This window comes from Mesoplodon mirus, assembly GCF_964341445.2.
Source record: "Mesoplodon mirus genome assembly, chromosome: 7".
Taxonomy (NCBI): Eukaryota; Metazoa; Chordata; class Mammalia; order Artiodactyla; family Ziphiidae; genus Mesoplodon; species Mesoplodon mirus.
In genome coordinates this window covers 78,079,501-78,102,927 of record NC_138983.1, presented here as the reverse complement: position 1 = coordinate 78,102,927, position 23,427 = coordinate 78,079,501, and the positions used below count along the sequence as shown (strand labels likewise).

The following is a 23,427-nucleotide window of genomic DNA, read 5'->3' as shown; positions in this document are numbered from 1 at the left end:
TTCTCAGCTCATTTGGAACCTTGCTATTGCCCTTTTTTTTTTTTCTTTTCTTTTCGGTACGTGGGTCTCTCACTGTTGCGGCCTCTACCGCTGCGGAGCACAGGCTCTGGACGCACAGGCTCAGCAGCCATGGCTCACGGGCCCAGCCGCTCGGTGGCATGTGAGATCCTCCTGGACTGGAGCACGAACCCGTGTCCCCTGCACTGGCAGGCGGACTCTCAACCACTGCGCCACCAAGGAAGCCCTGCCCTTTCTTTTTTCCTCCTGTTTGTCCTCAACAGGGGGAAGCATTAAGAGTAAATGAGGGGCTTCCCTGGTGGTGCAGTGGTTAAGAATCCGCCTGCCAATGCAGGGGACACAGGCTCGAGCCCTGGTCCAGGAAGATCCCACATGCCGCGGAGCAACTAAGCCCGTGCGCCACAACTACTGAGCCTGCGTTCTTGAGCCTGCGAGCCACAACTACTGAAGCCTCCATGCCTAGAGCCTGTGCTCCGCAACAAGAGAAGGCCATGGAATGAGAAGCCCGCGCAATGCAACAAACAGTAGCCCCTGCTCGACACAACTAGAGAAAGCCCGGGCGCAGCAACGAAGACCCAATGCAGCCATAAATTTAAAAAAAAATAATAATAATAATAAAATAAATGCATTAGCAGATTTTGGGTTTCCTCTCATCGTTAGTGTATTGCTTTCATTCCTAAGACGCTAAAAAATTGGAAACCACTCCACTTACCAGGAACACACTTTGCAACACGGATCCAGGGGAAGCTGTTTTCTTCCGTAGACACTTCATGACCCCAGTTTCCACAACAGCAGGCACTGCTGGCTCTGCCAAGTTGCTGGAGAAGGGCACCTTATCTGCAAAGTCACGAATCCAAATGGGCCCCCATTGGCAAGGGTGGAAGGAAGTTGTTTGGCTTAGCTTCTTGGGGGATCAGAAGATTGGGAGTTCTGGTGGGGGGACTGCAGGTACCTTGCTGTCCCTTGGTACAACGTCAGGGGAAAGAAAGGTCGCTGGTAGCTTCTCAGAGCTACCAGTTGGGGCTGTGCAGAGCGTCTTAGTAAATGCCATTTTGGTTGCAAATAACAGAAACTCAAACCGGCTGAAGCAAAAAAGGGGACATCTACGGGGAAGAAAAGATGGCTCCTGCCTGTCCAGACTCCTCAGCTTTGCTTGCCCGTTGATTCTCTAACCTTCCGCATTTCCTTTCAGTAAACTCCTTTTCTGTTTAAGTTAGCCACAGGAGATTTCTGTTGGTTGCAACCAGAGAATCTTGAGTGATACAAAAAGTCCTAGTGGAACCCAAGGGCAGGCATTAGAATGGGCCTTTCCAAGGAAAGAAACCAAGAACCAGAAAGTCATCAGGAATCAGGGCAACTTTCTGCATCAGTTGGAAAGCCTTCAGCTTTTTTTTTTTTTTTTTCCTTCATGGAGCTCATAATCCATTCATTTATTCAATAAGCAATTATTGAGTGTCTACCCTGTGCCAGGCACCCTGCTAGGTCTTAGAGTTCCATACAGGTGTAAAATATGCCAAGACCCCTGCCCTCAAGTAGCTCACATTCTAGTGAAGATAAGACATGTGAGCACATAGAGTATATTCACAACACAGAATAAGAAGAGCTATGCCATGGACACATATACACCAGCAAACATAAAATAGATAGCTAGTGGGAAGCAGCCGCACAGCACAGGGAGATCAGCTCGGCGCCCCGCGACCACCTAGAGGGGTGGGACAGGGACGGCGGGAGGGAGGGAGACGCAAGAGGGAAGAGACATGGGAACACATGCACATGCATAACTGATTCACCCTGCCACAAAGCAGAAACCGACACACCATTGTAAAGCAACTACACTCCAACAAAGATGCAAAAAAAAAAAAAAAACAAGAGCTATGCCAGAGGGATGAAGCATGACTGTCTTCATAGACCTAGAAAGCACAGATGCAATTATCCTGGTAGAGAGGGCCTGGGCAGAGAATCGCAGGTAGGTGAACCTGTGTGCACAGAGAACATGGTGTGTATGAGAAGCTGCAAGTTTGCAACATCCGTGGAGCAAAAGAGTTCTTGCAAAAGTAGTGGGAGACATGGCTGAAGAAATTGGTTGAGGATGAAGCATAAAAAACCCACTGAAGTGTGATCTTTTTTTCCTGAGGAGGCATGGGGGAGCCATGGAAGACTTTTAAGCTGTTTGAGGACATGGTCAATTCTCTGGGTTTCAGAAAAGTCCCTCTGGAGTCTGGAATGTGGTGAAAGCTGGGCTGGACCTTTCACCAGCGGGTATGCTCAGTCGCTCAGGAAAGGTTTTTGCTCTGCCTTGGGAAATTTTTCACGCCGCTCTGGCAGCGGAGCTCGCCCCGCCCACGGCTTCTCCTCACTGGATTGGTTGAACTCAGGGAGGCTACCAGGAGGCCCAGTTGACCTCCCAACTCCACACCCCCGCCCCCGCCCGTTAACGCTCTGGGCGCGCGCTGCCTTCAGCTTTAAATAACAGAAACCTGGATGTGGGTAGATGGTAAAAATTTGGAGCCCCTCCCAAATGAACTCTAGCCATGTGGCTTGCTTTGTCTGATGAGATGTTGGCAAACACATGGCAGGTGGAGACTTGAAAAGTGTGCTTTGGGGCTTTCTCTCTCCTGTTGCTCTTGGAAACCTGTACCCACCACACGTGGCCTGGTCTGGCCTGCTGGGTGATGAGGGACCACACCAGGCAGAATCCGACGTCCCAGATGAGGCCTTTCTAGACCAGGGTTTCTCATTCTCGGTACTATTGACATATTGGATCAAATAAGTCTTGGTTGTGGGCAGCTGTTCTGTGCACTGCAGGATGTTTAGCAGCATCCCTGGCCTCTACCCCGAGATGATAGTATCACCCCCACCCCAGTTTAACAACCAAAGTGTGTCCAGACATTGCCAAATGCCCCCTGGGAGGCAAAATGCCCCCAGTTGAGAACCACTGTCCTAACCCAGCTTGCCTGGCAATGACCAGGCAGGCATGTACGAAGCCACCCTAAACCAGCCCCAGCCAAACCAACCAGACCAGTACAAGTGGCCAGCTTGACGCCTGGAATCATGAGAACTAATAGTCGCCATTTTAAGTCACTAACTTTTGAGTGCTTGGCTCCACAGCACAAACAGGTACATCTGACTACAGTGGCTGAAACTGATAGGATTGATTTATTTCTACAACAGGATGTACAGAGGTAAGCAGTTCAGGTACAGTGCAGAGCACAGTGATGCCACTAGGCTCCCACCCAGGCTTTTCATGTCTCTCCACTCCACTGTCCTTTGAGGTGGGCTTTGGTCTCTGGCTTGTTACCTGGTGATCCCCAACATGGCTGCTCCAGCTCCAAGTCCGAGCTCCAGGAGAGGAAAAGGAGACAAGGCAAAGGGACAAAGAGAAAAACTTTCTCCTAGCAAAGCCTTGCCTTTAATTCCAGAAGGGAAGCCCTGCCCAGGGCCTTCACCTGCATGTCACTGGCCAGAACTGAACAACACAGCCAGGTCTAGCTGCAAGGGAGGCTGGGAAATGAGGGCATTTCGCGTGCTGCTTATACAGTAGAGGGAGGCAATGACTAAGGGGCTTGTAGTGTCTGCTGCACTGTCTCACTGGGGGTCGTCTTGGTTTCTTCTTCTTTTTTTTTTTTTTTTTGCCACACGGTGTGGCTTATGGGATCCTAGCTCCCTGACCAGGGATTGAGTCCGGGCTCTTGGCAGTGAAAGCGCAGGGTGGACTGCCAGGGAATTCCCTGGGGCTTGGTTTCTTGTCTCTACCTGTTGCTTATCTATCCTGGCCATCTCTTTCTAAGACTGGCTTTGTTTCTCCAAACACAGTGGGAGAAATGGCCACCCCAGCTGGGAACTGCATCAAGACTTTCAGCTCCGGGCCATTAATGACCTGTGTGGTAACTCCATGTCCCACTTCCAAATATCAAGGGCACAGGTGCTGATTGGCCCAGCTTGGGTTAGAAGAGAAACCTGATTGGTCTGGCTTGGGTAGACTATCTACTGATCAGCCAGTCAGGTGTGGCCAAGAGAGCAGCAGTAGGTAGGGTAAACCTGGTTGGGGAATGTGCATTCTCAGAGAAAGGGGTGTGTGGCTGAGGAGACACCTAAAGAACCATCTAGTTCAAGGAGTGAAGAAAGGACATTGCCATTGTGGGTTGCAATGTTGATATGATAAAGATTAACACGTCCTTTGAAAGACCTCAAATACAGTGGAGCCACATAGGCATTACATTTAACTTATGCAAATTCAAATATTTGTATTCAACCAAAGTATTTTTTTCCCACACAATTTGGCTTCCAAACATGAGCCAGCTACTTAACTACTGCCTGACCAAGTGATCTTTTCTGGTGCTGGAGATTGCTGTTTTGGATTTTGGGGATATGGTACAGTATAAGTAATATGTTCTTTATGGAAAACTGCTGGGATTTTCAAGATTATTTTTAAGGTCAGGTGATGCTCACCCTTCTCACTGTGTAAGAAGTACCTTTAGTGGAAGATCATGCCAATCATTTTTCCCATTTCCTTCTAGTTTTAATCAGTATAAAGAATGCATTTGGTTTTAAAATATCAAAATACTTTTATTGTGGCTTTTTAAAAATAAAAAATAAATGATATTCATGGCTTCTGGCTCTTCCTCCTGTTTTGTTTGGTGGTCTCTGGCCGTACAAGAAAGGCAGGGAGAGAACAGATGGCTGGAGAGAAGGCAAAAATGAGGGTCTCTTCAAACACCACAGGAAAGGGGTGTGTCCACCTGGGCAGTGTGTGTTCTTTGATGACTGGGTACTTGGTCTGTCCTGATGGCCTGGGACTTGACCTACTGGGCTGTCTTGGTGCGGCAGAATGGGCAGCGTGAGATGGAGTTAGAAACCTGGGTTCCAGCCCCAATTCTTCAATTTACTAGCTGTGTGACTTTAGACGGGCCATTTAACCTCTCTGGGCCTCAGCTTCCTCATTTGTAAAATGGGGAACATAATGCTATTTACCTCCCAGGGCTTGAGAGAGGATTAGACGAGAAGTGTTTTGAACACCGCAGAGCGCCATATAAACATGACTCACTGTTATGGAAGCGATAAAACTGGCTGCTGTTCACATTTATTATAATCAATTCAGATATAAATGCACTATACCATGGCCCCAACAGCCCTGAGGTTACCATTCTGTCCTGTGGCCCCAGTACACGCCCTGGGTTTTCTCCACTGCGGGCTTCTCAGAGCTCCTTGGAGGTGTGACATTTGGGTTTGTCACTACCCAAACACATAATTGCATCTACCAGGCCTAGGAGTCTGAATTTCAAACTTAGTCTTCATATGCCTGTGTATGTTTACATTCATAATATCTGTGAAAAGAACCCCTCTCCTCACACACTCCAAAATACAGTATTGTGCAAAATACCAGTCTAGGAAGCAACACACTAGGGTAGCAACCTTTAATGTCCTAAAAAAGCATCTTAGTAGTTGGACGCAGAAGAGTTACACTGACTCACGGAGGATCACGCGAGGCCCAGCGGGACGACGTTTCTAGTTCCTTCCACCAGGTTTAGAAAACAGAAGGCTCTGGCTGGATTTGCTGGACATTTCTCTCTTCAGCATCTCCCTTCCTTGGTCCATCTTTGGGGTGCCTTTTCTGGCTCCAACCTACAACAAGCAAGAGCAACAAATGCCCAAACTCTATAATTGTAGGGAGATCCCCAAATATTTCTGAAATGGCATTTTTTTTTACTCAAAATAAAATCTTTGTTGTAAAAAATATTTATATATACACATAGACGTGAGCAAAACGAAGGTAAAATGATCCACCATTATCACACTACCCACAGGTAACCTTATTCACATTTTGGTGTACACTCTTCCAGATACACAGATAACGTTTTCTTCTGACATTTGCATCTTTTTTTGAACCAGGAGTTTCTGATGATAGGCAATTTCATTGGGATGGACTTTCTCTCGAAAAGCTGTTACTGAACTGAATGCCTTATGTCTCTGATGTCTTAGGAGGGTAAAATGCAGCATACTCTAGGGGGTCTGTCTAACCCTTTTCTGAGCACTACTCCTGGATCCAGGCAGCCATGTGTGTGACTCTGTCCCTGGTCATAGCTGATCGGGCACTTGGCACGGGCTGGGCTTTTAAGATGGTCACTCCCAGGATTTGGGTTATGGGTTCTAAGATGCTACTTGCTTCCTGGGCTGGTCCTTTGAACTGGGGGACCATGAGGTCATTCCTTCCTGTCACATGACTGGAGAGAGCAGAGATCAGGGGAGCCACACAGAGACACAGAGAGGAGATACGGCCTATGTGTGCGTGTGCGCATGCTTGTGTGTGTGTAAAAGAGATGATGCCTGAGATCTGATGGCTTACCAGTTCTATTTCGAGGCCAGGCTCTCTTTCAGCTCCCAGTTTTTATGAGGCACTCACCCCTATATCCTTAAAAAAGCCCCCTCCCCCACTTTTTAATTTTTTTCGGTACGCAGGCCTCTCAGTGTTGTGGCCACTCCCGTTGCGGAGCACAGGCTCCGGACGTGCAGGCTCAGCGGCCATGGCTCACCGGCCCAGCCGCTCCGCGGCATGTGGGATCTTCCCAGACCGGGGCATGAACCCGTGTCCCCTGCATCGGCAAGCGGACTCTCAAACACTGCGCCACCAGGGAAGCCCAAGGCCCACTCTTGGGGAAGGAGTCGCCCAAGTTACACTTGGCAAGGAACCTGGAGGAAACCTTTCTGTACTGAGGAGATCTTAAACACCAAACTTCTAAGCTCAGGCTGGAGGGCAGGGAGAATGGGAAGTTGGCTCTTTGCTCTTAGCCGAAGCACCATCTGCCCCGCTTCTGTTAAAGCCAGAGGCAGCGTGAAGTTCCAGGGGGTCTCACATCTCAGAGAAGCACAATGTTCCCACAACATCCGGGGCCCATCCCAATATCTCCTCTGCCATTTCACATCCGCAGGTGGTCCTCAGACAAAACCTAGATGTAGGGCAGTTTCTGCCTCCTCCCAGCTCAGTCATATATGTGAGTGAATAAGTAACAAACTTCCAGTCGTTTCTACTTTGCAGGGTGGCAAACGTCTCAGATCAAGTGGGGCCCTCAGGATGCTCTCTATCCTCTTAACATCCTGCTCTGGGGAGTAACCACCTTCTGGTCTTAGCACAAGGATGCTGGTTGAGAAGCTTCTATTTTTCAAATATATCCCTCACCTAGAATATCTTCGTTTCTTCCCATGATAATTTGGTTGCCTCAGCATGACTGTGGCCTTTTATCAAACTTGAATGTCTCCTATCTCATATTCAACCAAAATGTGTTTGGCTTTCTAGCTTCCTGAGAGCTCGCCTCTACTGTCTGCAAAGTGGGAACGTGGACTGGCTTAATTCCAGTTCCAGGGCTGATTTGTCAATGGCAATGTTTCAACATGTTCAAGATTTCATAGTCTTAATTCTCAACTTTGAAGAGAATTCTAGAGGATGCTTCCTTGAAATTTAAGAGAAATACCACTGGAAATGTATCAGGTTTATTACCTGGAGGTTTCTAACCTAAAGGAGGAAAAGCTAGCACTCACCTGGGTGTCAGATCTGCACTGATTCCCAGCTCTCCTACTGAGCTGTGTGGCTCTGGACAAAGAAAGTCTCTGAGCCTCAGACACCTCATCTGTAAATTGGGTATAATAACAACACCCACCCCATAGGGTTGTTGTGAAGCTTAAAAGAGATACTGCACGTCGAGTGTTTGGCTCTGTGCCCGGCACATGTCAAATGCTCAATACATAATAGATGTGGGATAACTGTCCACTGGGCTTCCTGCTGACGTTCTAGGGTTTTCTCTCTTCTCTCTTCTGGCTCACCTGGAAATGTGAGTTCTGCATCTTTGAGTTCTTCATCAGCTCTCCAAACATTCGTCTCTTTAACACAGAAAGAATATTGACAAAATTTAGCGTATGTTCTTCTTTGCCTTTTGCATCAGAGAAAAATGGATTTTTCTCAACTTTCAGATGCTACCCATTTGGATGGAATGTTGAGCCTTCCTAGGTGAGGAGGTGAGGATAGAGGTCTGCAGAAGGGGGTGTGGCTTTGGGGCAACGCTACACTGTCCTGCTGCACCTTTTAGGGAATCTCTGTTCCAGATTCCAGCAGAGAAGGAGGTGGTCAACCAAGAAGGCTATGAAGGATACTGTATTCTTCTTGGAGGACAGATCTGCTTTAGCTGGAAGCAGAGCCTCCTAGATCAGTGGAAGAGGCTGTAGATGTCCAGTGGCTTTCCACCCAGTGGAAATGTTGAAAGCCCCAGTGGCTAACCTCCCTGGCAGGGACTACAGGGGCCTGTTGGGAAGCCAGCATCACTGAAAACCTGGAGCTTGCCGCTCCCCTGGGGTTTGATTACTATTGCTGACCCTGATCTGCTCAAGACCCTGCACCTCAGGGGCAGCTCATCAAAGAAAGAGCATCCCCTAGGCACTGGAGACACAAAAGTGAGAGGGAACTGGGGTCTCCCTTGCAGACTGACACTCCGCAGGTGAATGTGCAGTGGTGTCAGGAAGGAGACGTTCTCCTAGAGCCCTGAGCATCCACTGGGGTCGCCAACCTGATTCCTACAGCGGCCAGGAAAGGAAAAGAAGTGGGTGAAGTGAGCTGGGGTGGTGGTGGACAGCAGCAAACACACGAGCCCAGGGCCTTTCTAAGGGGCCTGGAAGATGGAGGCTTGTGATGGTGGCTTGTGGGTCTGTGGGCCTAGGGTCGCCAGATCTTCCAAGTTTCCCAGAGAAGCTGGAAATCCAGAGTATTCCAGGAAACTGCCCTATTTTGAAATGTAACTTAAAAAAAAATCCCATGAGCCAAATGGAATATATCTGTGGGCTGCCATCTTGCGACACCTGCTTCAGAACCTCCCTGCTTGGTGTCTAGTTGGTGCTCAGTAAATGTTGGAGGGGTTGCCAGATAAAATACAGGATGCCCAGTTAAATCTGAATTTCAGAATGAAGCCAACAAATTTGTGAGTGTGAATATGCCCCGTGTAATAGTTAGGACATTTATACTGAATAGCTTTTGTTGTTTATCTGAAATTAAAATTTAACTGGGCATCGTGTTTTTGGTTTGTTTGTTTTCCCCTAAATCTGGCAACCCTACCGGGTAGTCACAAAACTCAGGGAGGAAATAAGGCTGTCTTTTGGGACAGGGCATAGGTGCTTACAAGACTCTTCCATTCTCCCAGAAGGATGCTAACTCTACCCTCAGAGGACTGTCTGTGAAGGCTGATGGGCCCGTATTGAACTGACAGTTGCCCTCCAGGCATTTTCCGTGGAGAAGGCCTCGAGCCTGCAGCCACTCAGTATTTATCACAAACTCAGTTGAGACAATCACTATCCAAATTCCCAGATATTATAAAGCAGGGGTTAGTTTTAAACCAACAGCCTTCTTCTCTCCCACCCCATCCCCCGCCTTTTTTTTTGCAGAACCGTTTATCCAAGCAAAATCCCATGAGGAACTTGGGGTATAAGATAATGGAGAGCTTCTCTGGCGGGAGAAAGGTGTGTGTGCTTTGAGAGTCACACCTTTCCATGGCACCCAAAGGCTCCAGGGAACCCCAGTTTGAACATTGCTGCAAAATTCCTTCCTGGATTAAGTTCCGTCAGTGGGCAACTGGGCACTGAAGGGCAGAGCCTGGCCCCTGTGCACCTGCTTTTCCTGAACTTTACTGAACACACTGGGATGTGATGAAGGGGGTGCGGGAGGGTCTTTTTCTTTAGCCTTCTTCTATCCGTATGCTGCATAGGCCTGGCCACATGGTTCTACTTCATCATTGTGGGCGGAAGAGTACCACCCCAAGCCCCTCCCATCCCACGCTCCTCCTACACAACATCTACCAATTGTGGGGCTTACCTGGTGGAGCAGAGGTTGAGAGTCCGCCTGCCGACGCAGGGTTCGTGTCCCGGTCCAGGAGGATGCCACATGCCGCAGAGCGGCTGGGCCCGTGAGCCATGGCCGCTGAGCCTGCGCGTCCGGAGCCTGTGCTCCGCAACGGGAGAGGCCACAACAGTGAGAGGCCTGCGTACCGCAAAAACAAACAAACAAACAAACAAAACACAGAAGTGGCACGGAGGAAGCCAGAATCTTGAGAATACCTGGGCCCAAGGAAATCTTGGAAGATAGTGAGTTAAAGAGAATAGTGAGGATAATGACGATGGTAGGAGAGGGTGAATGCTTTGTGGTCCTATGTGCTAAGGCTTTTGTATACAAGCTCCCATTGGGAAGGCTACGAGCTAGGTGCCATTTTTATTCTCATCTTAAAGAAGAGGGATCTGAGCTAATTAAGCAGAGGGAAGGTTAGGGGCTTTTCCTGGCTGAGACCACAAGACAAAGCGGTGGTCACGCCCCCTAGCCAGGACTTGATTGGCTGGAGATTTGATTGGCAGGAGAGCTGAGCGGCTTCTCCTGCCAGAAGCAGCCGCTGCCCTTCAGCCTTTCTTACACTTCAAGCCCTAAGAAAGGGCTTGCGTGTTTCCCAAGTGGCAACTTCTGTGCATTTAAAAATTTCCTCTTGAAAATCCCAGCCTTAGCCCATTCACAAAAGGTATCTGGGTCCTTTCTTGGCCGTGGCCTAGTCGTATTCACCAAAGAGAAGAGCGCGTCCCATAAGAGCTGGCGGCTTTGGGAGGACCGGGGAAGGCGTCAGCTGGCAGGAAGCTCCCTGAAAGAAATAGAGGAATCCCCACCCATCCATGAGCTGCCTATTCTTCACCCTTAGAAACGGGGCTTGTGATGTGCCAGGCACTGAAGGCATTTTGCCATTTAACCCTCCCACTGCCCCACGGAGTAGGCCCCTTGCTAACAGTTTTGGTTGCTTTTGTTGAGGAACCTGCGATACAGAGGTCAAGCCACTTACTCAGGGTCATTCGGGGCAGTGGTGGGGCTTGACCCCTATTTGTTTGACTCCAAATCTGGCCTCTGAACTCTGAGAGACACTGCCGGCTTCTCGAGGGATGTGGGATGTGGATTCGAGTGAGCACGGCCTGGGCCGCGTTTCCCGTTCCTCTGCCACATGGACAGAGCCACAGGCCCAGTTCGCTGTGAAGGCCCAGCATCTTATACCAAGTCTCATTTTCACAGCCAAAGATATTAGTGTGGATATAGGACTTTTGATTCTTGAAAGGTCTGCTTGGTGAAGAGATGATCAAACATTAAAACTACAAACTCCATTTTTTTGGGGAGGGGGGCAATTCTGAAGCTTAAGATGTGTAATTTCATCTCAGTGCTTCAACCCTGCCACCTCTGTGAACGGGTGAAGAGTTTCAAAGTTTTATACAGGAGGCTAAAAAACTAAGGCTCCTTGTGAAAATACTAAGTGTAAAACTTAGAAAGAGGAATTCTACTTTCTGTTCATTTCTGCTTAAAGACAACGAAGATCTACTCCCTGGAAGGAATGGATGCCAAGACAGATGTATACAAGTGCCCTTTAGGATCCAGCAAAACTTTAAAATGTATTATTGTTTTCTTCCTGACAAACAGGCTGGCATGTCCCTTGCATTGTGTATGAATGAGGCAGCCCATGAATAATGCATGTGAAGCCTGATTATGTAAATCCTCAGGTTTTCAGTACATGACAATGGCTTTTTTTGGGCCCTTCTCTGTCCCATTCTGTGGTCTGGTGTCTCTGCTTTGGGGCCTAGTCTGCCAAGCTCTGTGGGCGGGGGGGGGCATTTCGGGGAGGGGTGAGCTCTCCAGAGGGCACATCAAAGGGAAAGTCACAACTCTGTCACTGGCCCAGCTCTCCCTGGCATTGCTTGGTGTGAAAGGAAACTGTCCTCTGCCTGAGGCAGCCCCATGACACATGCAGACTAAGGCCTGTGATGTTTAATTCACAGTGGTGAGCACTGGAAACACCGCATCCAGGCTCCCTCAGAGCAGGACAGCCACTTTTCATTTCTAGGGCTCTAAGTCAGAGAGCCTGCTGTCTGGAAACCTGTTGCCTGGAAGGTTCGCAGGATGGAGGGCAGGCTTCTGCAAGGAACTATCTGACCATCACCTCCTGGTTGAGGAGAAGGGCACCCTTCTATGACCTTGGCCTCCTTAGAGCCCATGCAGGCAACAAACACACACATGCAAATACACACACATGCAAACACACAGCACATACTCACATGTACACACATACACGCAAGCATGCGTGTACAAATACACAGCCCCAAGTCAGAAAGACTGGAGTACTATTCTGGCTACTCAGAATAGCAAACCCAAATCTTTATTCTCAGAGAGCTTATTCCTCGGTGTATCCCTGGCACCTGGCAGAACAATGAAAATCAGAAGCGCCGCCTTTAAAAACACTCGGGCTGTTCACTCAACTGATTGTGGTCATCATTGCAGGAGGCAGGGAAGTCAGATCATGATGCTGGACACCCTTAAGCTCAGTACAGTGCTGTGTGTCACTTATGTCTCAATAAAACTGGTAGAAAAAATAGTTATCTGGATAGAAAAAACAAGATAAAATACACGAATTATCAAAAGTTAAAAAAATACAGATGAGCTAGACTATGAGTCTCAGAAAGCACTGTTCACAACAGCCAGGACATGGAAGCAGCGTAAATGTCGATGGAGGAGTGGATAAAGAAGATGTGGTACAAATATACAGTGGAATACTACTCAGCCATAAAAAAGAGTGAAGTAATGCCATTTGCAGCAACATGGATGGACCTAAAGACTATACTATGTGAAGTAGGTCAGACAAAGACAAATATCATATGATATCACTTATATGTGGAATCTAAAAAAAATGATACAAATGAGCTTATTTACAAAACAGAAAGAGACTCACAGACTTTGAAAACCAACTTATGGTTACCAAAGTGGAAATGTGGTGGGGAGGGATAAATTAGGAGTTTGGGTTTAACATATACACAGTATTATATATAAAATATGTAATCAACAAGGCCCTACTGTATAGCACAGGGAACCCTACTCAATATTCTGTAATAACTTATATGGGAAAAGAATCTGAAAAAGAATAGATATATGTATATGTATAACTGAGTCACTTTGCTGTACACGTGAAACTAACACAACACTGTAAATCAACTATACTCCAATATAAAATAAAAATTAAATTAAAAAAAAGAAAGTTAAAAAAAATAGAGGCAAGCTAGACTATGAGTCTCAGAGAGGTTAAGCTAACACATATATATGGAATCTAAAAAAAAAAAAAAAAAGAATGTTCTGATGAACCTAGGGGCAGCCAGGAATAAAGACACAGATGTAGAGAATGGACTTGAGGACATGGGGAGGGGGAAGGGCAAGCTGGGACGAAGTGAGAGAGTGGCATGGACATATATACACTACCAAAGGTAAAACAGATAGCAGCCGCATGGCACAGGGAGATCAGCTCAGTGCTTTGCGACCATCTAGAGGGGTGGGATAAGGAGGGTGGGAGGGAGACACAAGAGGGAGGGATGTGAGGATATACGTATGCATATAGCTGATTCACTTTGTTATACAGCAGAAACGAACACCACACTGTAAAGCAATTATACTCCAATAAAGATGTTAAAAAAAAAAGCTGCCTGAAGTCACACAGTAAATGGCAGAACAAGAGTCTAAACCTAAGTCTGCCTAACGCTAAAGCTATTCTGCCACCTTCCTTTGCAATGAGCGAATGCATTCTGTGCTGCCTGGATCCCACTGGGACCTCAGTTGGCTGTTTCTAAAGGGAGCTGAGGGGCAGCCTCAGAGGCTCTGCTCCGAGCAGGGACCTCTCACCTTCTGCTGCCTGATCGCCCTGGTGACCCTCTTCTCCTGGTGCAGCCGCTCTTCCATGTGCGCCAGGGCCTCCTTCAGCAGCGCCTTTTCTTTGGCCTCTTTGCAGATGTCGTCCTTCAGCTTTGCCACCTGTGACTGGTACATCTGAACCGACACTTTGCTCTGCCTGAGCACACAGGAGAGACAAAGTCTCTTTTCTCCTCATCTTTCTCACTCACCACCAATGCTCCTGACCTGGGAGATCCTCAGAACACTTCCATATATGCCTGGCTTCGCGGTTTCCTTACAAGTGGGGGGAAGGCTGAAGATGTGGGGACTAGAGGGCAGAATAAATAGCCCATTGGCTGTGGACGTGCAGCATGAAGGGGGCACAGGTTATGCTACCAGCCCCTCCCAATTTTCCAGAGAGGGTGGGGGAACGGATACCACTGAAAATACGATGGAATTACGAAAAGCACACACATGGTGAAACATCAGACACATTTATAAATGTCCACCTTATTCCTTAACAGTAGGGTACTCTAACTGCTGCTTTCTTGCCCAGAGACTTGGGTCCATCAGGCCCTGAGTCACCATCCCGCCTCCCCCCTCCACACCCAGGCCTCTGTCCTCTTGTCCTGGTCCCTACGGGTCTGCAGCTGCACCGAGGTTTAGCCTGGAGAATGGAGGCCTGGGCCTTTTGCCGGAGACATGGGCCATATTTGAGCTGTTCAATGTCCTTCTCGTATCGTCTCAAAAGCTCCTCTTTTCTCTGCAGCTGGTTCTTGAGTAGGGTGATCTTATCAAACACCAGGCACAGGTCTCTTTGTCGAAGCTGGTAGACTCTCTCCCTCTCTTTTGGGGAGAGGTGTTTCATGGACACGTGACCTGACATACCTTTGATGTTCATCAAAGTCCCGAGGGTGTTGCTCATGTCCATGTACTACGAGAAAGCATTTCGCAGGTAAGAGGCCTGGCCCAAGACCGCTGGTGGCCCCTTTGAGGAGGCAAACGTCTAATTCTGTTTCATTCATTTTCTGCAGTTGCAGAGAAGAAACACATGCTTTGCAAATGAGTGCATTTGGGGTTTTTAGTACGACTTTCATTTTCCCCCGCATCCATTTACACTATGCCTTTTTGAGAATTGGGGGGAAGTGGGGAGGGGGAATGACAACAGACATAAACATTCATTCTTACTACCCAGTCTTGCAAGGAATTGGGCTCTGCAATTTCCAGCCCATGCTGGGATAGGAGATGGGTCTCGTGGACCTACTGTAACAACTAAAATGTATGTGGAGTTGATGTTTAAACTACCTGCAGGGCACGCAGGTTTGGACAGGAGGGGACTGATGCTGGGTATACCTACCAGCTTTTCACTAAGATCTAAAGCATCAGCCACATCCATTTTCCTTAACTTCTCAGAGACCATGATGGACCCTGGGCTGGAAAGGCCATTTTGAGGCTGAAATTTAAAAAAAGAAGAAAAACTCTCTTGGCATTCCATTATGATTTTCTACATCCAGAAGAATAACCCAAAGAATAATGGAAGAACTGGAAAGATACTAAAGAATAATTTGAGAGAGTTAATTTTTTTAACATCTTTATTGGAGTATAATTGCTTTACAATGGTGTGTTAGTTTCTGCTGTATCAAAAAGTGAATCAGCTATACGTATCCATATATCCCCATATCCCCTGCCTCTTGCGTCTCCCTCCCACCCTCCCTATCCCAACCCTCTAGGTAGACACACAGCACCGACCTGCTCTCCCTGTGCGATGCAGCTGCTTCCCACGAGCTATCTATTTTACCTTTGGTAGCGTGTGTGTGTATATATGTCCATGCCAAGAGAGTTGGTTTTAAATCCAGTCTGACTCTGTGAACTGCTTTCTATATGACTGTGTTCCTACCACTTCACAGCACGACTGCCTTTGAAATGATGCATCACTTATGCCATTCTTTGGCCACCGTCTCGTCTGTCTTCCCTTTAGGCCAGTGGTTCTCAACCGGGGGTGACTCTGTCCACCCTACCCCCTCCAGGGCATTTAGCAATGCCTGGACACATTTGTGGTTGTCATAATTGCTGCTGGCGTCTAGTGGGTAGAGGACAAGGATGCTGCTAAACACCCCACGATGCATAGGGCAGTCTCCCAAACAAAGAGTTACCTGGCTCAAAAAATCAGTACCGCTGATGTTGAGAGGACAAGCTCCAGAAAAATGGGGACCATGGGGCTTTTGCTCACTATCTCCCTCCTTGTGCCCAGCATGGCACCTGGCACCGAGTGGTGCATAGTGGGCATGTTTGTGGAATGAACGAATGAAGGTTAAGTGGAAAATAGCCTCCCTCCTTTTTATTAAAGGAATCTCATTTCTGTGCAGCAGAAACCATACCCTCACAAAATTTGGCCCAACCTTCTCCTAGTTCTGGAACCTGGTGGGTGAGCATCACTTCAGACCCTTTCCAGAGACAATGCAGATAGTGTTTGCAGCTGCATCTCCCTAAGACCCCAACCAGCCAGCTGGCTGCTGGAAGCCCAAATGACTGCATGGAATGGCCACCAGTCTGAATAGGTTACCCGATCTGAACGACTACAAATAACCATAATAAGCCTCCTTAAAAAATAAATTGGCTTTTAATGCTTGCCATGAGCATCTCTTAGCCCTAGCATTTGTTGGCACTACCCTGAAAACCTCTGAGATTAAAAACAAAACAACTAAAAAACTATAATGGCCCCCAAAATGACTGTGATAGATAAGAGTGGACATATTTGTCTATGTATCTATGGAGATGAGAATAAAAGAGGGTATCTGAAGATGACAATAAACCGGGCAGATCTGCTGCAAAAAGAACCTGAGATGCTGCTCAGTGTCTTCAGCTACCCTGAGCCGCATCCTCTGTACCTCTCCAGACGCCCCCTCTTTTCCTGAGGGGAGGGTCACTAAGGAAGAGCCTGGGCTACAGGATCCAAGCACACAGTCCCCACCCGGTCTCTGCAGGCTAGCAGACACACCACCAGGGACACACCCCTGGTGTGTCTTCAATCATTATTCTGTGACCTTGGGTGAGGTACTTGACCTCCTGAAGCCTTACTTTTTCTTATCTGTTAAATGGGGACAATAATAGTAACTATGACACAAGGCTGCTACGATCGTTCAATGACATAAGGCATGGAGCCGGCTGAGCTCAACGCCTGGCACACAGTAAGCAGTTCACAGATGTCAGCTATTCTTCCTCCTGCTCTTTCCTTTAATTACTGCCAACCTTGGAGGATTGAGAGTTGGGAGGTTTCCTGCTCTGTGGTGTCAGTGGTGGGATGAGGGCTTGTTGCCAAGGGGAAGGTCAATCTTGGAAGCAGGACCATCAGGACGTGAGATCCAGCTGAGCTCCCCACCTGGAGACGGTCCCTCTACTCCCAACCTCAGAGAAGGAAGGTTCGATTTTATCAGGAAGACCAACACGTTTCTGAAGACTCACACCTCTAGACGTGTGAGCAAATGTCTAGAAAAATTGTAGGAGAAAATGCTGGTACAGATAGGATGGCTTTATTATGTTTTCCCAAACCTGGTTTAGACCAGCTGCCACAGCAAGCCACGCTGACCTGAGCTGTCCATTGTCATGTTTCAGTCAAACACCCGATCAAACATCCATTTAGGATACAGGGCACCTTCAACCTAACAATCAAATTACTTCTGAAAATCCTGGAAAACACAAACTATGCTCCCTAAGAAAGGAAGGTTTTCTTGGATAATACTCTTTAAATACTGTTTGACAATAATAACTATCATCTATTAAAGTGCTCTCTATGAGCTAGGCACTGGGATAAGCACTTTACATAATGATCTCCTTTAATTTTTCCATCATCATTTTACAGCTGGGAAATTGAAGTCCCAGAAAGGTTAGGAGGCTGCCCAAGGTCACAGAGCTTGCAGAGCTGGGATTAGGACACAGGTCTCTGATTCTAGAACTTGTGTCTTCTTAATCATCATGGCTCCCTTTGGCTGCCCTTTATGTGTTCATGTTTTTCAGTTTATAGCAAAAAGCAAATGTTAGGCAAGCTCATGACATACTGTTGTACATTAGCTTGTTGGATATTTTCTGCAGAATATAACATGTGATGTGAAAAGGAGGGCCCAGAGATTGACCTGGCCAGCATCAGTGCAATGCTATATCATGCTGTACATGATGGCAAGCCGCCTTTCTATTCAAACATTGGATTGCTGGTACGGCCAGGCACCGATCAGTCCATACAGGTGCCAGCCCATCAGGGAGGACCTGGCCTCGAACCAATGATGTATACAGTGGTGCCAGGGCACACGGCTAGTGTCTGTCCTCATGCCCACCCTCCCCACGTGTCAGTCAATGCAGAGACAAAGTTTCTTTGGTTACCGTTCCGATCTCTACTCTTGAAAAAGTTGGCAAGTCAGGTTTTACATCCAATATTTTCCGAACATTTCTTTCCATCCCGAGGGTCTTTAAGTCTAGAAATGATCCATCCATGTGGTCCTTGTGATCTATAAAAGAAATAATTTACACTCAAAAGAAAGGCTCAGGAAGAAGTTACTGCATGTAAAAGTCACAGCTGCTATTTACTGGACACTTACCACAGGCCAGTACTAATGAGCTCACCATCCTCCCTTGGCAGGTGAGACATCGAGGCCCAGAGAGGTGAAATGACTTGTCCAAGGCCACACAGCTCATATGAGGCTGCAGCCTCCCAGGGCGGGGGCACTGAGGGGGAACCTTCAGCCACAGGTGTGAGGATGGACTTGAACCCAGGCTTCTGTGTCCTAGCCCAGGGCTCCACCCAGCAGCAAGCTTGGCTTCTTGAAATCCCTATTCCCTCTAAACAGGGTATTTATCCTGGGAAGTTCCCCAAGGTTGGTCCTTGCACAGCATCCGTCTATGAAAAAGTCCCAGGGGAGGCGCCATCATTCACCTGGTGTGATCACTGCTTGGCTGAGGCCCCACTGGGCGTGGGCACGCATGGGTATGCAGAGTTGGAGGGGATGGCGTGTCAGAATGGAAGAGGTGGTTGGGTGAATGATGCCTCCCCCCCAAAGATGTCTGGGTCCTAATCCTTAGAGCCTATGAACATTACCTGACAGGGCAGAAGGACCTTTGCAGATGTGATGAAGGTAAGGATCTTGAGATGCGGGCTTATCCTGGATTAGCTGGGGGGACCCAATATAGGTGCATGGGTTCTTACAAGAAGCAGACACAGGGAGTCTGACTACAGACAGACAGAGACGGTGATGTGACAGAAGCAGAGAGTTGAAGGTGCTCCTCTGCCGTGATCCAAGGAAAGCGGGGAATTTTTATTTCCTCGCCTTTTCCAGTCTAGAGACTAGAAAAGGCAAGGAAACGGATTCTTTCCTAGAGCCTCCAGAAGGAACCAGCCCCTTGCCTTTACCTTAGCGAAACTGATTTTGGACCTTTGGCCTCCAGAACTGTAAAAGAATAAATATGAGTTGTGTTAAGCCCCTAAGTTTGTGGTAATTTGTTAGAACAGCCATAGGAAACTAATATGGGGGGTGAAGGCAGGAGGTAGGATGAGAGGTGGGGAAATGCAGTGCATGTTCTGGAAGAGCTTAATTGGGTTAGAGCAGATGATGGGGGAGGGGAGGAGTAGAGGGAAGAGTTGGGATGGAAAGCTGAGTTCAGTTTGTGGCCAGCCTAGAACAGTAGCCTAAAGAGTATAAACTTGATTTAAACATCACTGAAATGTCACGAGTGTGACCTGTGTGCCCGGCCCTCTGCCAAGCAATCAACGCATCACCCCACTGTATTGTCCCGCCATCGCCTCCTTTTACACATGAGGCGGTCGGGCTCTGAGACCTGTGGCTGCTGGACGCCACACAGCTGGCAAATGGCTGAGCCAGGGCTTGGGATCACAGTGGTGTGACTCCAGGGTCTGAGTCACTGCTATTTCAGCTTCTGATGGAGCAGTGAGTTGGCTTAATGAAGGGTGATTTTTTTTTTCAGAAAAATAACCGGGATGTATCAGAGACGAAGGAGCCAGCAGCATTTCTCAGCTGCAGCATCTCGACGTGTTGGGCGGGACAGTCCTCATCGTGGGAGCCGTCCTGGGCACCGTAGGACGTTTAGCAGCATCCCTGGCCTCCACCTACTGGCTGCCAGGAGCATCACCCACCCAAACTGTAATTATGAAAGATGAGAGGGTTTCAAGAAAGCAAACCGAGAGGGTTGGGTAGGCCAGAGAGAACATGGCGGGGGGAGCAAGCTGGGGCTTCAGTGCAGGGGGGGCCACGTCAGTTGCCAAAGAGGCAAAGACAATGTGGGAAGTTGGTGGTGAGCACACAGGGTGTAATGCACTTCAAGGTCTTAGTGGGACAGCAGTACAAGCAGTAGAAAAGGAGCTAAAGAAGCAGTGGTCCCAGTGAAGATGCACCAGCTTGAAGTGCATGTTTGATGACGAAGGAGAAAGATGGAGTGGGAGGCTGTAGACGCTGAAGAAGGAGGTCGTGATTCAGGAGCTTGTGCACAAGGTGGTCTGGGAGGGAGAGAGAAGGGGAGACTCAGGGAGGGAAGAGCTGCATTTGGAAAGAGAACGTAGTGAGGGAAGATGGAGGGAAAGGAGGAAAGGTGGGTGCGGAGAGAGACAGGAGGGGAGCTGAACAGGCTCGTGCTGGGCCCTTGACCTCTGACAATGCCACTTGCTGAGAACTTCCAGCTTGGAAGAGTGAGAATAATAATATTATAATAATAGCTATTCAGTATTAACCACTTGCCGTGTGCCAGGCACCATGCCAGAAGTTTAACACGTGATATTTTCTGATCATTACAAACAGCCCAGCAAGGAAATGTGTTTGCATTTATAGGTGAGACACAGACGCCCAGCAAGGTTAAGCTATGGAGCTGGTAAGCAGTAGGATCAGAATTCAGACCTAGGTCTGTCATTCTCTTTTCAGAGAGACTAGAGGCTGGAGAGTGAAGGGCTGGGCTGGCTTATGTGAAGGGTGCGTGAGGAGAGGGGCACTGGGTGGATCCCGAGATGGCAGAGATGGGTGATGCAGACTTGGGCTGTTGGAAAGAGGGATTTTCTTCTCTGGGAGAAGCAGCAATTCTTGATTATAGTTCTGGTTACAAAATTTACACATGCCTGTTACACAAATCCAAACAGGGCAGAAACCCATAAAGTGGAAAGTGTCCCCTCGCTGTATCCTCAGTGGCCGGCACACAGTAGGGCTGCAATAAATAGTTGTTGAACGACTGAGGGAAAGTCAAGGCTCACGCAGTCTTATCATGCTGGGATAATACTCTCAACACTTTTATGTCTTTTCCTCCAGATTTCTCCTGTGGTTGGATATTGGCATTTGAAAAAAAAAAAAAAAGAAAAAAAAGGGGAGAACACTGTGCATATTGTATTACAACTTTCTTTTTTTTCACATAAAAATACTGCATATCTTGGATATCTGAGAAAGAGCGATTTTCTATGTATGCAGGGAATCCTTTTATTTGCAACAAAGTCTTGCAGAAATAGACACAATCAACTGAGCTTGCAAAGATAAATGTAAAAAGTCCTTTCTTTCCCTTATCAAAAGAAGCTGAGAAACCAGGCAGGAGGAGAGGGGAGCTGACTTTTAAGGTCCTCCTTAGATGTTTCCTGTCTTCCAGTGGGACCACACAGTAATCCTTCACCAATTAGATTTTTTTTTTTAGGTCGCAGCTTTTTTATTTTTTAATTGAGATATAGTCAATGTAAAATATTGTATGTTTCAGGTGTACAACATAGTGATTCACAATTTTTAAAGGTTATATTCCATTTATAGTTATTATAAAATATTGGCTATGGGCTTCCCTGGTGACGCAGTGGTTGAGAGTCTGCCTGCTAATGCAGGGGACACGGGTTCGGGCCCTGGTCTGGGAGGATCCCACATGCCGCGGAGCGACTAGGACCGTGAGCCGCAACTACTGAGCCTGCGCGTCTGGAGCCTGTGTTCCGCAACGAGAGAGGCCGCGATAGTGAGAGGCCAGCACACCACAATGAGGAGTGGCCCCCGCTTGCCACAACTAGAAAAAGCCCTCGCAGAGAAACGAAGACCCAAGACAGCCAAAAAAATAAATAAATAAACAAATGTGGGGTTTAAAAAAAAAAAAAAGAAAAGAATTAAAAAAAATTAGGAAAAAGTGAAATTAAAAAAAATATATTGGCTATATTCCCTGTGCTGTAAAATATATCATTGTAGCTTATTTATTTTATACATAGTAGTTTGTACCTCTTTTTTTTTAAATTGGAGTATAGCTGCTTTACAATGTTGTGTTAGTTTCAACTGTACAGCAACGTGAATCAGCTCTATGTATTCATATATCCCCTATTTTTTGAATTTCCTTCCCATTCTGGTCACAAAAGGATGGAACGCTTCATGAATTTCCGTGTCATCCTTGCACAGGGGCCATGCTAATCTTCTCTGTATTGTTCCGATTTTAGTATATGTGCTGCTGAAGTGAGCACGGTAGTTTGTTCCTCTTATTTCCCTACCTCTAACTTGTCCCTCCCCCTTTCCTGCTCCCCACTGGTAACCACTAGTTTGTTTTCTATATCTGTGAGTCTATTCCTTTTTTTCTTATATTCACTAGTTTTATTTTTTAGATTCCACATAAAAGTGGTATCATACAGTATATGTCTTTCTCTGTCTGACTTATTTCACTAAGCATAGTACCCTCCAAGTCCATCCATGTTGCTGCAAATGGCAAAATTGCATTCTTTTTTATGGCTGAGTAGTATTCCACTGCATACACACACACACACACACACACACACACATATATATATATATAATATATATATATATATATAAAATATATATATATATATATATATATATATATATATATATATCACATCTATTTTTTGGGGGGGCCACACCATGCAGCTTGTGGGATCTTAGTTCCCCAACCAGGGACTGAACCTGGGCCATAGCAGTGAAAGCGTCAACTCCTATCCACTGGACCGCCAGGGAATTCCCTACTGCATCTTCTTTATCCACTCATCTGTTGATGGGCACTTAGGTTGCTTTCATGTCTTGGCTATCGTAAATAATGCTGCTATGAACATTGGGGTGCATGTATCTTTTTGAATTAGTGTTTTCCATTTTAGGGGAATAAATACCCAGGAGTGGAATTGCTGGATCATGTGGTAGTTCTATTTTTAGTGTTTTGAGAAACCTTCAAACTGTTTTCCGTAGTGGCCACACCAATTTACATTTCCACCAACAGTGTACAAGGGTTCCCTTTTCTCCATAGCCTCGCCAACAGTTGTTATTTGTGTTCTTTTTGGTGACGGCCATTCTGACAGGTGTTAGGTGATATCTTAACCAATCAGATCTTTAGTAGTGACCCCAATCTCCTGGGCTGCTCATGACATGATCCAACAATAGTTACTCAACCTGGATTTCCCTGAGGGATGTATTCCAGGATTTTACAGACCTAGCTCGTTACGTGTGTTTTATCCCTTAGGACAATATTTTAAAAGGCAGGTAGTATGGTGGTTCAGAGCAGGGGCTTTGAGGTCAGAGGGACCTGGATGGAGTCCCAGCTTTACCACTCGGCAGCTAGGAAATGCAGCCCATTGTCAAGAGCCGAGGAAGAAGGCCTGGGAAGAGAACTGAGTGCTCACGGCTAAGAAAATCTGACTAGCTGTCAAATAGAGATGCGGCAGGGGTCACAGGTAAAGGCACCTCGGCGTGAGTAAATCACGC

General features: G+C 47.2%; 1 protein-coding gene across 1 annotated transcript in view; it reads right to left on the bottom strand.

The window, feature by feature from the left end:
* Positions 1–729: 729 nt before the first annotated feature.
* LOC309808818 (forkhead-associated domain-containing protein 1-like) overlaps positions 730–23,427 on the bottom strand; it is a gene marked incomplete at its 5' end in the record, with an annotated part of 203,726 nt that continues 181,028 nt past the window's right edge. The window contains 2 exons of the mRNA XM_082629391.1: positions 730–855; positions 5,490–5,640. Of these exons, the coding sequence (XP_082485517.1) occupies positions 5,524–5,640 (117 nt within the window). The 3' untranslated portion in view covers positions 730–855; positions 5,490–5,523. The remainder of the gene's footprint in view (positions 856–5,489; positions 5,641–23,427) is intronic.